The sequence below is a fragment of the Capricornis sumatraensis genome, chromosome 2 (assembly GCF_032405125.1).
Source record: "Capricornis sumatraensis isolate serow.1 chromosome 2, serow.2, whole genome shotgun sequence".
NCBI lineage: Eukaryota > Metazoa > Chordata > Mammalia > Artiodactyla > Bovidae > Capricornis > Capricornis sumatraensis.
Window position 1 is genome coordinate 205,618,868 of NC_091070.1, and position 14,832 is coordinate 205,633,699.

The following is a 14,832-nucleotide window of genomic DNA, read 5'->3' on the forward strand; positions in this document are numbered from 1 at the left end:
AAGTTCCATAGGCTTTTAGTAGTCTTTTCATAACTCTGTTTTAACCACAAGCCCATGTTTGGTGCATAATTTTATAAGATGTAAGGTTTTCAGGAATGCATACTGTTATAAAAACTACTGGATTTAAGTCCATGGATCGTAACTGAAAAGGTTTGAAAGCCACTGCCTTAGTAAGCTCTTTCCTTGTGCTAATAGTAATTTCTTACGTTACATAGCACTTGACTATTTGCCAAACCTCTCTCTATATAATATAGCCTATCACAAGTAAACTAGGGAAGGGATTTATTTCTTGTTGTTTTTAAACTATAGTAAGCAAGCATAATGAAACCAAAGAGAGTATAGGCTTTGAAATTAGCCCTTAATTTTAGCCTTTCCATTTAGTAGCCACGTGACCTTGGATGCTATAATTAATCTTGTTTAATTTCAGAACCTCAACTCTATTTTTCCCCCTATTTAAATGAAAAATGCCAGATTTTTGGGTGCTTTAAAACAGGGTTCTCCAGCCCCTGGACCATGAACCAGTACTGGTCTGTGGCCTGTTGGGAACTGGGCCACACAGCAGGAAATGAGCAGCAGACAAGTGAGCAAAGCTTCAGCTGCAGTTACAGCCACTCCCCATCACTTGCATTACTGCTGAGTTCCACCTCCTATCAGATGAGCAGTGAGGTGTGTAATTACTTCATTATATATCACAATGTAATAATGATAGAAATAAAGTGCACAATAAATGTAATGAACTTGAATCATCCCGAAACCACTCCCTGCCCCATCCATGGAAAAATTGTCTTCCATGAAACTGGGCCCTGGTGCCAAAAAGGTTGGGATCTCCTGCTTTGAATCAAGTAACGATCAAAGGATTGATCTAAGAAGAAAACATAAGATTTGTAAATATTTATGCACCCAGCATAGGAGCACCTCAATACATAAAGCAAGCAGTAACACACATAAAAGGGAAGTTGGCAGTAATACAATAGTACTAGGGGACTTTAACTCCCCACTTACACCAATGGACAGATCATTAAAACAGAAAATTAAAAAGGAAACACAAACCTTAAATGACACATTAGAGCAGATGGACCTTATTGATATGTTCAGGACTTTCTATCCAAATGCAGAATACATTTTCTTCTCAAGTGCACATGGAACATTCTCCAGGATAGACATCTTGGGTTACAAATCAAGCCTTGGTAAATTTAAGAAAAATGAAATCATATCAAGCTTCTTCTCTGACCACAGTGTTATGAGACTAGATATCAATTACAGGGAAAAAATATAAAACACACATGAAGATTAAACAGTACAATTCTAAAGAATGAATCAGTTACTGAAGAAATAAAAAGAGAAATCAGAAAATTCCTAGAAATGAATGACAACGAAAACTACAACCCAAAACCTGTGGGATGCAGCAAAAGCAGTCCTAAGAAGGAAGTTTATACCAATACAGTCCTACCTCAAGAAACAAGAAAAACAGAATAGGCAACCTCACTTTACATTTAAAACAACTGGAAAAAGACGAATTAAAAAATCCCCTAAAGTTAGTAGAAGGAAAGAAATCAGAGATAGAGCAGTGAAAAAGAAATGAAATAATAGTAAAGATTAATAAAACTAAAAGTGGTTCTTTGAAAAGAAAAACAAAACTGACAAACCATTAGCCAGGCTCATCAAGAAAAAAAGGGAGAAAAATCAAATTAACAAAATTAGAAATGAAAAAGGAGAGGTTACAACTGACAATGTAGAAATACCAGGGATCATAAGAGACTATTATGAGCAACAGCGGACAATAAAATGGACAACCTGGGAGAAATGGATAGATTCTTAGACAAAGTCAACCTTCCAAGACTGAACCAGGAAGAAATAGAAAGTATGAACAGGCCAGTCACAAGCAGTGAAATTAAACTATGATTAAAAATAAACTCCCCAAAAGCAAAAGCCCAGATGGCTTCACGGGTGAATTCTGTCAAACATTTAAGAAGAGCTAATGCCTAACCTTCTGAAACTCTTTCAGACAGTTAGAGGAAGGAACACTTCCAAACTCATTCTACAAGGCTGCCATCACCCTGATACCAAAACTACATAAAGATAACACAAAAAAAGAAAATGACAGGCCAGTATCACTAACGAACATAGATGTAAAAATCCTCAACAAAATTCTAGCAAACAGAATATGACAACACATTAGAAAGATCATATACCATGATCAAGTCAGGTTTATCCCAGGGATGCAAGGATCCTTCAGTATACACAAATCAATCAGTATGATACACCATATTAACAAGTTGAAAAATAAAAAACCATGTGATAATCTCAGTAGATGCAGAAAAAGCTTTCAACAAAATTCAGCATCTGTTTATGATACCAACTCTCAAAAAACAGGCATAGAAGGAACCTACCTCAACATAAAGGCCATATATGCTAAACCCGGAGCAAGCATTATTCTCAGTGCGTAAAAAACTGAAAACATTCTCTCTAAGATCAGGAACAAGACAAAGGTGCCCACTCTCACAGCTGTTATTCAGCATAGTTTTAGAAGTCCTAGCTATGGCAATCAGAGAAGAAAAGGAAATAAAAGGTATCCAAATTGAAAAAGAAGGAAAATTCACTGTTTTTAGAGAATATGATACTATACATAGAAAACCCTAAAGATACTGTCAGAAAATTACTAGAGCTAATCAGTGAATTTAGTAAAGTCACAGGATACAAAATCATTATACATAAATCCCTGGCATTCCTATACACTAACAACGAAAAATCAGAGAAATTAAGGAATCAATCCCATTTACCACTGCAACAAGAAGAATAAAATACTATGAATAAACCTGTTCAAGGAGACAAAAGAGCTGTGTACAGAAAGCTATAAGACACTGATGAAAGAAAACAAAGATGACAGATGGAGAGAGATTCCACATTCCTGGGTTGGAAGAATCAATATTGTGAAAGTTACTATACTATTAAATGCAATCTACAGATTCAGTGCAGTCACTGTCACATTATCAGTGACATTTTTCACAGAACTAGAACGAGGATATTTCACAATTTGTTTGGAAACACAAAAGACCCTGAATAGCCAATGCAATCTTGAGAAAGGAGAATGGAGCTGGGGGAATTAACCTTCCTGACTTCAGACTGTGCTGCAAAGCTGCAGTCATCAAGACAGTATGGTATTGGTGCAAAAACAGAGATATAGATCAATGGAACAAGATAGAAACCCCAGAGATAAACCCACACAGCTACAGGCACCTAACCTTTGACAAAGGAGACAAAAATTTACAATGGTGAAAGATAGTCTATTCAGTAAATAGTGCTGGGAAAACTGGACATGTGAAAGTATGAAATTAGAACACTTCCTAACACCATACACAAAGAACAAAGATAAACTCAAAATGTGTTAAAGACCTAAACATAAAACCCAAAGCTATAAAACTCTTAGAGGAAAACATAGGCAGAAGGCTCTTTGATATAAATTACAGCAAGATTCTCTGTGACCCACCTCCTACAGTAATGGAAATAAAAATAAACAAGTGGGAGCTAATTACACTTAAAAGCTTTTGCACAGCAAAGGCGACTATAAACAAGGTGAAAAGACAACCCTCAAAATGGGATAAAAAAATTGCAAATGAAACAACTGACAAAGGATTAACTTCTAAAATGTACAAACAGTTTCTGCAACTCAATACCAGAAAAACAAACAACTCAATCAAAAAGTGGGCAGAAGACCTAAGCAGACATTTTTCTAAAGACATACAGGTAGCTAATAAATACATGAAAACATGCTTAGCATCGTTCAATATTAGAGAAATGCAAATCAAAAACTATAATAGATATCACTTCACCAGTCAGAATGGCTATCATCAAAAAATCTACAAACAGTAAATACTGAAGGGAGTGTGGGAAAAAAGAAACCCTGTTCCTCTGCTGTTGGGAATGTATATTGATATAGCCACTATGGAGAACAGTATGGAGATTCCTTAAAATCACTAGGAATAAAACTACTATATGACCCTCTAATCCCACTACTGGGCATATACCCTGAGGAAACCATAATTGAAAAAGACGCATGTACCCCAGTGTTCATAGCAGCACTATTTACAATAGCTATGACGTGAAAGTAACCTAGATGTCTATCAACAGATGAATGGATAAAGAATCTCTGGTATATATACACAATGGAATATTACTCAGCCATATAAAGAAACACATTTGAGTTGATTCTAATGAGGTAGATGAATCTAGAGCTTTTTATGCAGAGGAAGTAAGTCAGAGAAATATATATTAATGCATATATATGGAATCTAGAAAGATGATACTAATGAACCTATTTGCGGGGCAGTAATGGAGACGCAGATATAAAGAACAGACTTGTGGATGCAGGATGGGAAGAAGAGGGTGGGAAGCATTGAGACAGTAGCATGAAAACATATACAATACAATATGTAAAATAGATAGCCAGTGGGAATTTGCTGTATGCCTCAGGGAACTCAAACTGGGGCTCTGTGACAAACTAGAACAGTGGGATGGGGTGAGAGGTGTTAGGGAGTTCAAGAGGGCAGGGACATATGTATAGGGATATATGTATACCTATGACTGATTCATGTTGATGTATGGCAGAAACCAAACCAATACAATACAATACAATCCTTCAATTAAAAATATATTTTTAAAAATATATAACAATTTATCATTTTTACCATTTTAATGCTTAAGTGCATTTATAGTGATGTATAGCCTTCGCTGCTGTCCAACTCCAGAATATTTTCATCATTTCAAACAGAAACTCTGTCCCCATTAAATCATAACTCTCCATTCACCCTCTTTGCCCAGCCCCTAATAACCTCTGTTCTACTTCCTTTCTCTAGGAATTTCCCTATTCCAGTTGCCAAGTGCAAGTGAAATCATACAGTAGTTAGCCTTTTGTACTTGGCTTATTTCACTGAGCATAATGTCTTCAAGATTCATCCATGTTGCAGCGTGTATCAGAATTTTATTCCTTTTTATGGCTGAATAGTATTCGATTGTATGTATAAGCCTTATTTTATTTATTCGGTCAGTCATTGGTGGACACTTAGATCGTTTCTACTCTTTTGCTACTGTGAATAATGCTGCTCCGAACATTTGTGTACAGGTACCTGTTTCAGTCCCTGTTTTCAGTTCTTTTGGGAATATACCTAGAAGTGGAGTTACTGGGTCATTTGGTATTTCCATGTTTAACTTTTTAAAGTTTTCCACAGCAGCTGCACCATTTTTTTATTTCCACTAGCAATTCACAAGGGCTCTAATTTCTCCATATCCTTGCTAGCACTTAGGATTTTTCTTTTTTTCTTCATAATAACCACCCCAGTGGGTGTGAAGTAGTATCTCATTGTGACTTTAACTTGCACTTTTCTAATGATTAAGCGTCTGCCTCCAATGCGAGAGACCTGGGTTTGATCCCTTGGTTGGGAAGATCCCCTGGAGAAGGAAATGGCAACCCACTGCAGTATTCTTGCCTGGAGAATCCCATGGACGGAGGAGCCTGGTAGGCTACAGTCCATGGGGTCGCAAAGAGTCGGACACGACTGAGCGACTTCACCTTCACCTTCCTAATGATTAATGATGTTGATTTTTATGTACTTATTGGCCATCTACATAGATAAACGGGGGCTTCCCAGGCAGCACTAGTGGTAAAGAACCTGCATGCCAGTGCAGGAAATGTAAGAGATGTGGGTTCAATCCCTGGGTCAGGAAGGTCCCCTGGAGAAGACCATGGAAACCCACTCCAGTATTCTTGCCTAGAGAATCTCATGGACAGAGGAGCCTGGTGGGCTACTGTCCATAGGATCGTAACAGCTGAACATGACTGAAGCAACTTACCAAGCACATGTAGATAAATGGAGAAATACCTATTCAGGTCCTTTGCTGATTTTTCAGTTGGATTTTTTGAGGGTTTCTTTTGTTTTTTTTTGTCATTGAATTGGAGGAGTTCTGTACATATTCTAGTGATTAGTCCCTTATCAGATGAATGATTTGCCAATGTTTTCTGCCATTTTGTAGGTTTTCTTCTCATCCATGTGATAGTGCTCTTTGATGCACAAATGTTTTTCACTTTGATGAAGTTCAGTTTATCTGTTTTTTTCTTTTGTTGCCTGAGATTTAGATGTCAAATTCCAGAATTATTGCAAAATTCAGTGTCATGAAGATTTTCTTCTCTGTTTTCTCTAAACGTTTTATAATTTTAGCTCTAAAGTTTTGGTCCTGATACATTTTGAGTTAATTTTTATATATGGTATAAGCTAAAGGTCCATCTTCATTCTTTGGCACGTGGGTATCCAGATTTCCTAGCATCATTTGTGGAAAAGGGTATTCTTTTCCCTTAGAATGTTGTTGGCACCTCTATTAAAAATCATTTGACTGTACGTATTTGAGTTTATTTCTGGGCTCTCTATTCTATTGGTCTGTGTGCCTGTCCTTCTGCTAGTACCCTCACACACACTGTTTCAACTTATAGCTTTGTAGTAAGTTTTGAAGCCAGGAATTGTGAGTCTTCTAACATTATTATTCATTTTCAAGATTGTTTAAGCTATTAAGAGGTCCTTGAGATATCACGTGAATTTTAGGATGGCTTTTTCTATTTTTGCAGAAAAACATCATTGGGATTTTGATAGGGATTGCATTGAGTCTTTAGATCTTTATGTAGTATTGTCTTAACATTAGTCTTCTAATTCATGAATGTAAGTGTCTTTATACTTCATTATTTCTTCAATTTCTTTCAGCGATGTTTGTAGTTTTCAGTGTACAATACTTTGGTTATATGGCTGTTATAGTTCTCACAGTGAATTAATAGAGTAACCTTCTAGTTTATCTATTATTGTTTAAAATTACCTATTAATGCCCTGAAAAGTCTGTTCTGTTTTTAACAGAATCAGGGTTCTGAACTCAAAAAGCTGAGGGAAGGACCCTGGAAATTGGAAACTTAACTAAATTATTGCCCCTGGGAAGCCCTTCTGGGTGTTCAGCCTGCTGGTTTTCTCTGATTAAAACCTAATTTCATTGCAGGTCTCCTTTCATCTACAATTGTTCATACTTCTAATTTTTTTTAATCTTTTGCTTCTAGATTTCTCCATCTTGTTAAAGAGGAAATTCCTATTTGATATAGCTGATGATACCATGCAAAAATCAGATCCTCGAAAAGGTCAGAACCTGTTCTTACATGTGATAGAAATGAAGAGTTATCTTCTGTTAGGCTGTGGATGAATGTATGTGTCACAGAAAGCTGTTCAAGTAAATAAAAGTGTCTCATCCTTTCTTACCAACTTATCCTGCAATTTCACAAATCCTGCATGTCATTTTGTAGCTCTTTTACAAAGTACTCTTCACATAATTGTCTCAAATAGTCTTTTCTGTAATCTTATGGAACAGAGACTGTTGCTATTCCTGTTCTGTGGAAACATTACTCAACATGTTGTTCCTATAAACTGCAAGTTTTGTCTCGAATCTTTTTGCCTCTAAATCTTACTCTTCTTAACTACCTCATAAGTTCATGATCACTATTAGAATTTAGTAGACATGTAAGTATGGAAGCTGTATGAACATTAAAAATAATATACATGAAAGTCTATGAAAAAGTTAAAGCCTCTTTATGGGTATAAAATATTATTAATAAATCAAATCATGATATTGAATATTTAAATATAATCTCTAGAATCATCCAGACTCCTCATTATGTGTATAACATTGTCTTATTGTGGCAAATGGCACTCTTTGCTGATACTTTCTTTTGTATTCTCATCTTGTTCAGTTTCTGTCATTTGTCTCTGTAGCTTCCCTTCCCCCTTTCCATCTATAGTAGCTGCTGGTTATTATCCATACACTTAATCCATTTCCATGTCTTAGTACTTTCATACTACATTTCCTTTAACTCAAATGCCTATTCATCTTTCTTTTCTGACAATCCTACCTCAAGTCATCTGTGAAACTTTCCTCCTCTCCCCAAGCAAAGTCAGTCATTCCTTTTGCTTTTCTCAGAGCACTTTGTATAGCAAATCTCTCTTATAGCAAAAATCACATTATATTATGATTGTGTATTTGCGTTGCTGTCTGTCCTGTTAATCTGCTCTTTGTGAGTTCTTTGTGCACGTAGACGGATTCATTTGTCTTCATGTCCTAACGACTCGGTGTTACTCTTAGGCTTAGGTATGAATGAAATGACAGTTTTCCTTAAAGAATCTGTACAGTATTCTAAGTGAGAGACTGACCACATAAAAATATTCAGAAGTTTATAACTATTTGTAAATGAATATAGTACATGTATTTTGAAGTAGAATAATGGAGTAATCACAGCTAGGCAAAGTTATTTAGGGAAGATTCTTCTAGATCAGGGATCAGTAAGCTGTGGTCCATAGGCTAAATCCTGTCAGCTGCCTGTTTTTGTAAATAAAGGTTTATTGGAATATAGCCATGTCCATTTGTTAATGTGTATGGCTACTTTCATTCTACAATGGCAGAATTGAGTAGTTGTAGCAGAAACCATATATCCCATAAAACTGAATTTTTTTTACCCTCTGGCTCTTTTCAAAAAGTTTTCTATTCCCTGCTCTACAAGATAGGTTTTGAAAAGAGGTATGAAACAAAGAGGAATGTGAATTGTTGAAGCGTGAGTGTGCATCATAGTGCAATGAAAACAGCCACAGTAGTAGGAATGCCAAGTGAAGCTCCACTCTAATCCAGTTTGTCAGAGAGAAGTATGTTGAAGAAATGAAATGTCAAGAATGCTTTGAGGGTAGACCCAAGATTGGGGTGAGGGAAGACAGGGAGGCATGTCTCCCCATGCCTGGGATACTCACCAGCTGCTAGTAGGGGACCTCCTGTGGACAGGCTGAAGGGAGGACCCTGGGAACAACCGGGTAAGGGGGAGTGGAGGAAACTTGAACCCTGATGACCAGCAACTGTGAGGTTGCTCAGGGAGGTGGAGTGGCTTTGGTGCCTTGGGCGGTTTGAGCACCTTTGATCACTGGAAGCAGCGTGCCTGCTCACCTGAGAGGGGTAGGGATCCCTCAGGGATCAGAGGATCCACTAGGGGAAGCCCCTGGGGCTCCCCTTTCACTTAGTGGTGACTGGGGGGAGGTGTAGTTTGGTACTGGGAGTGGCTGGGGCGCCTTTGAGTGCTGGGAGCAGTGCACCTGCTCCTCTGGGCGGGGGTGGGGGGGACCTCTGGTGAGATCAGAAGATCTACTGGGGAAGCCCCTGGGGTTCCCCTTTCACTTGGCCCCAGGGAGCCTTCTGGGGCCCAAGGGCCTGGGTCTCTGCCCTCTGGGGCCTTGTCTACCCTCCCCAGCCCTCTTTACCCTTTGGAAGAGCCCTTCACTCTTCAGGGACCCCCGTCCACTTGGGTGGATCCTGTGGGTGTAAGAAGGAGTAGGGAGGCTCATTTATGGAGAGAAAAAGGTGGGCTGGTTTGGGGAGGCTCCTGTGGGTTATAAGAGCAGGGAACTACCTGGTGTCCCGCCACCCATTCAATTCTGGGAAGCCTCCTAAGGCTCCCAGGCCCAGCCCTCCACCATCCAGAGTCCCCCTCCTGGCTCTCCAGCCTCCAGAGGCCCCTCCTCCTTCCAGGCTGAGCTTTCGGCCATCTGGAAGGTCCCCTCCACCCTCCAGGGTACCCATCCTCTGTGGGCCTCCTCACCCTTCCAGGGACCCTGTCTGCTCTCTAGCCTGGGCCCTCCCCCATCCAGGATCCCTTTCTACCATCTGGTTCCCTCCTACTTCTCAGGGCCCCCTCCATCCTCCAGGGCCCCCTCCATCCTCCAGGGCCCCCTCCCTCTCAGCCCCCTCCACCCTCCAGGGTGAGCCCTCTGTTCCCTGGGGACCAATCCTCAGGGGCCCCCTCTGTCCTCCAGGGCCACCTCCAAGGATACCCTCTGCCCATGTAGGTCCTGCAGGTATAGGAGGGAGGGGAGATATAGCGGGGGCAGCCAGGGGATGGTCCTTCTAGTACAGAGGAGAGGGAAATCCATCTGGTGTTGTGCCACCCACTTGGCCCTGGGGAGCCTCCTAGGGACCTGGTCCTTATCTTCCACACCCCAAATCCAGACGCACTGCAGAGGCCCCCTCAGTTGGGTTGAGCCTGGACCTTCCCCCAACCCCACCCAGGGCTTTTTCTGAAGGCTTGGGTCCTAAGTCAGGATTCCACCCCCACCTAAATCCCATCTCCACCTAACCATTTCCACCACCTGAGCCACTCACCATCTAAGCCCACCCTTCAAAGCCAAGGTTTTTTTTGCCTTTTGGGTTTTTACTGTTTACCAGTAGAGTTTGGTTTTACCCTCCAGTGGTTGTTTCATATATATTCTTATTCTTTCTACTATTTCAGTTAGTTTTCCATGCTTATTTTATTATTTATACTCTTTGTTGTTATTCTACTCACTCTTATTTTCATTTTTATTACATATATATATAAAATATATGTATATGTGTGTGTGTGTGTGTGTGTACTTTTTTGTTTCTCTTTTCGTCTCTCTCATTGCTATTGAAGTCTGGTTTTACCCTTCAGGCGGTTTTATTTTTTATACTTTGTTATTGTTCTGCCTTTTTTTCTTTTTATTCCCACGCTCCACTACATTGCTGGAGTAACAGAGAACATCAAGTTCCAGAGAATATTAATCGGAGTGAGGGATCCCAGAGGTCTGTATCTCAATACCAAGACCTGGCTCTATCTAACTGCCTACACACTCTACTACTGGAAACCTCAGGCCAACTAGTGAGACAGGAACACGGTCCCACCCATCAAAATCAACAACAGAAAATGAAGGAGCAAGGTAAAAAGTATACAGCCAAATAAATGAGGAGGAAGTAGGCAACCTCTCTGAAAAATAATTTAGAGTAATGATAGTAAAGAAGTTTCAAAATATTGAAAATAGAGTGGAGAAAATACAAGAAACATTTAACACATTTAACAAAGACCTAGAAGAAATAAAGAAACAGTGACAACACAATTACTGAAAGTACTCTAGGAGAAATCGATAGCAGAATAACTGAGGCAGAAGAATGGATCAGTGAATTGAAAGATAGAATGATAGAAATAACAGTCATCAAAGTGTTAGCCACTCAGTTGTGTCTGACTCTTTGTAACCTCATGGACTGTAGCCCACCAGGCTGCTCTGTCCATGGGGATTCTTCACTCAAGAATACTAGAGTGAGTTGCCATTCCCTTCTCCAGGGGACCTTCTGGACCCAGGGATTGAACCTAGGATGCCCACATTGCAGTCAGACTGTTTACCACTGAGCCACCAGGAAGCCCTCAGTAACTGCCATGGAGCAGAAGAGAGAAAAAAGAATGAAAAGAATTGAGGACAGTCTCAAAGATCTCTGGGACAGTATTAAATGCACCAACATTTGAATTATAGGGGTCCCAAAATGAAGAGAAAAAGAGTATGAGAAAATATTTGAGGAGATTAGAGTTGAAAAATTCCCTAAAATGGGAAAGGAAATAACCACCCAAGTCCAGTAAACCCAGAGCATCCCATATAGGATAAACCCAAAGAGAAAAACACCAAGACACATACAGATTAATCAAACTAACAAAAATTAAGCACAAAGAAAAAAATATTAAAAGCTGCAAGGGGAAAGGAAAAAAAATAACATAAAAAGGAATCCCCAGGGCTTCCCTGGCGGCTCAGAGGTTAAAGAATCTGCCTTCAATGCAGGAGACCTAGGTTCAATCCCTGGGTTGACAAGATCCCCTGAAGAAGGAAATGGCTATCTGCTGCAGTATTCTTGCCTGGAGAATACCCACTGAAGCCTGGTGGGCTACAGTCCGTAGGGTTGCAAAGAACCAGACACAACTGAAGCAACTTAGCAGACACACATTCACAAAATCTCCATAAGTCTAACAGCTAATTTTTCAGCAGGAACTATGCAGGTGTTTAAAGTGAAAGAAAAAAATGATGAAAGAAAAAAACCTGTAACCAAGATTACTGTACCCATCAGGGGTCTCATTCAGGTTTGATGGTGAAATCAAAAGCGTTATAGACAAAAGCTGAAAGAATTCAGCACCACCAAACCAGCCTTACAATAAATGCTAAGGAAATTCTCTAGCAGGAATCACAACAGAAGAAACAGACCACAAAAACAAACCCTAAATGATTAAGCAAATGGCAGTAGGAACATATATGTCAATAACTACCTTAAATGTAAATGGATTAAATGCACCAAGCAAAAAACACAGACTGGCTAAATAGATATAGAAACAAGACCCATGTATATGCTGCCTGTAAGATAACTCACTTTAGACCTAAAGACACAGACTGAAAGTCAGGGGATAGATAAAGGTATTCCGTGCAAATGGGAATCAAAAGAAAGCAGGAGTAGCAATACTCATATCAGACAAAATAGACTTTAAAGTAAAAACTTTTACAAGAGTTAAGGAAGGACACTACATAATGACCAAGGGATCAACCCAAGAAGATATAATGATTATAAATATTTATTCAGCCAACATAGGAGCACCTCAATACATAAGGCAAATGCTAACAACCATATAAGGGGAAAACAATAGTAACACAATAATACAACAATGGACAGATCATCACAACAAAAAATTACTAAGGAAACACAAGCCTTAAATGAAACACAAGCCTTAAATGACACATTAGACCATGTGGACCTAATAGGTATCTTCAGGACATTCCATCCCAAAACAGCAGAATACACATTTTTCTCAAGTGCACATGGAACAATCTCCAGGATAGATCACATCTTAGATCACAAATCAAGCTCAGTAAATTTAAGAAAATTGAAATTGTATCAAACATCTTTTCTGAACACAACACTATGTATGAAACTAGATATAACTTACAAGAAAAAACTGTAAAAAACACAAACACATGGAGGCTAAACAACACACTTCTAAATAACCAACAGGTCACTGAAGACGTTAAAAGGAAATTTTAAAAAATACCTAGAAACAAATGACAATGAAAATATGATGACCCATAACCTGTAGGATACAGTAAAAGCAGTGATAAGAAGGAAGTTTATAGCACTACAAGCCTACCTCAAGAAACAAGAAAAACATTGAGCAACCTAACTTTACACCTAAAGCAACTAGAAAAAGAGCAACAACAACCAAAAAACCAAAGCCTAGTAGAAGGAAAGAAATCTTAAAGATCAGAGCAGAAATAAAAGAAATGAAATATTAAAGGTGACTAAAACTAAAAGCAGGTTCTTTGAGAAGATAAAATTGACAAACCACTAGCAGGCTTGTCCAGAAAAAAGAGAACTCAAATCAATAAAAACAAAAACGGAGACATTACAACAGACAACACAGAAATAAAAAGAATCATAAGGGACTACTATGCACAATTATATGCCAATAAAATGGAGAGTCTGGAAGAAATGGACATATTCTTAGAAAAGTACAACCTTCCAAAACTGAACCAGGAAGAAATAGAAATCATGAATAAACCAATCACAAGGACCGAAATCAAAACTAATCAAAAATCTTCCAACAAGCACAAGCCCAGAACCAGATGGCTTCACAGGCAAATTCTACCAAAAGTTTAGAGAAGAGCTAACACCTATCTCACTCAAACTCTTCCAAAAAACAGCAGAGAAAGGAAAGCTCTCAAACTCATTTTATGAGGCCACCATCACCCTAATACCAAAAGCAGACAAAGATACCACCAAAAAGGAAAATTACAGGCGAGTATCACTGATGAATATAGATGCAAAAAATTCAAAATTCTAGCAAGCAGAATCCAACAACACATTAAAAAGATCATACACCATGATCAAGTGGGATTTATCCCAGGGATGCAAAGATGCATCACTATACACAAAGTAATCAATGTGATATACCATATCAACAAACTGAAGGATAAAAATCATATGATCATCTCAATAGATGCATAGAAAGCTTTTGACAAAATTCAACACCCATTTATGATAAAAATTCTTCAGAAAGTAGGCAGAGAAGAAACTTGCTTCAACATAATAAAGGCCTAATAGAATAAAACCAAAGCAAACATTATTCTCATTGGTGAAAATCTGAAAGCATTTCTTCTAAGTTCAGGAACAAGACAAGGGTGCCCATTCTTACCACTTTTATTCAACATAGTTTTGGAAGTCCTATTCATGGCAATCAGAGAACAAAAGGAGATAAAAGAAATCCAGATTGAAAATGAAGAAGTAAAACTCTCACTATTTGCAGATTACATGATACTATACACAGAAAACCCCAAAGACTCTACCAGAAAATTACTAGAGTTAATCAGTGAATATAGTAAAGTTGCAGGATGTAAAATTAATACACAGAAATCCTTTGCATTCCTATACACTAACAGTGAAAAATCAGAGATGGAAACAATCCCATTCACTATTGCAACAAAAAGAATAAAATACCCAGGAATAAACCTACCCAAAGAGACAAAAGACCTGTATGCAGAAAACTAGAAGACAGAAAACATAGAAGATACAATGAAAGAAATTGAAGTTGACACAAACGGAGAGAGATTTCATGTCCTTGGATTAGAAGAATCAATATTGTGAAAACAACTATACTACCTAAAGCAATCTACAAATTCAGTGCAATCCCTATCAAACTACCAATGATATTTTTCACAGATCTAGAACAAAGGATTTCACAATTTATATGGAAACATAAAATACCCCGAATAGCTGAAGCAGTCTTGAGAAGGAAAAATGGAAGTGAAAGAATCAACCTTCCTGATTTCAGACTATACTACAAAAAAAAAAGTCACAAAGACAGTTTGGTACTGGCCTAGAAATAGAAATATGGAACAATGAAATAAGATACAAAGCCCAGAGATAAACCTACACACGTAAGGGCACCTTATCTTTGAC

The 14,832-nt window shown here is 38.5% G+C and overlaps 1 protein-coding gene across 4 annotated transcripts in view; it reads left to right on the top strand.

Annotated features, from left to right (window-relative positions):
- The window catches only part of SCMH1 (Scm polycomb group protein homolog 1), a 216,705-nt gene that overhangs the window by 41,304 nt on the left and 160,569 nt on the right, over nt 1-14,832 (top strand). For all 4 annotated transcript variants that reach the window (XM_068966207.1, XM_068966204.1, XM_068966209.1 and 1 more), the window contains exon 2: nt 7,088-7,165. In XM_068966207.1, coding sequence (XP_068822308.1) covers nt 7,141-7,165 — 25 coding nt within the window. In that variant the 5' untranslated portion in view covers nt 7,088-7,140. The remainder of the gene's footprint in view (nt 1-7,087; nt 7,166-14,832) is intronic.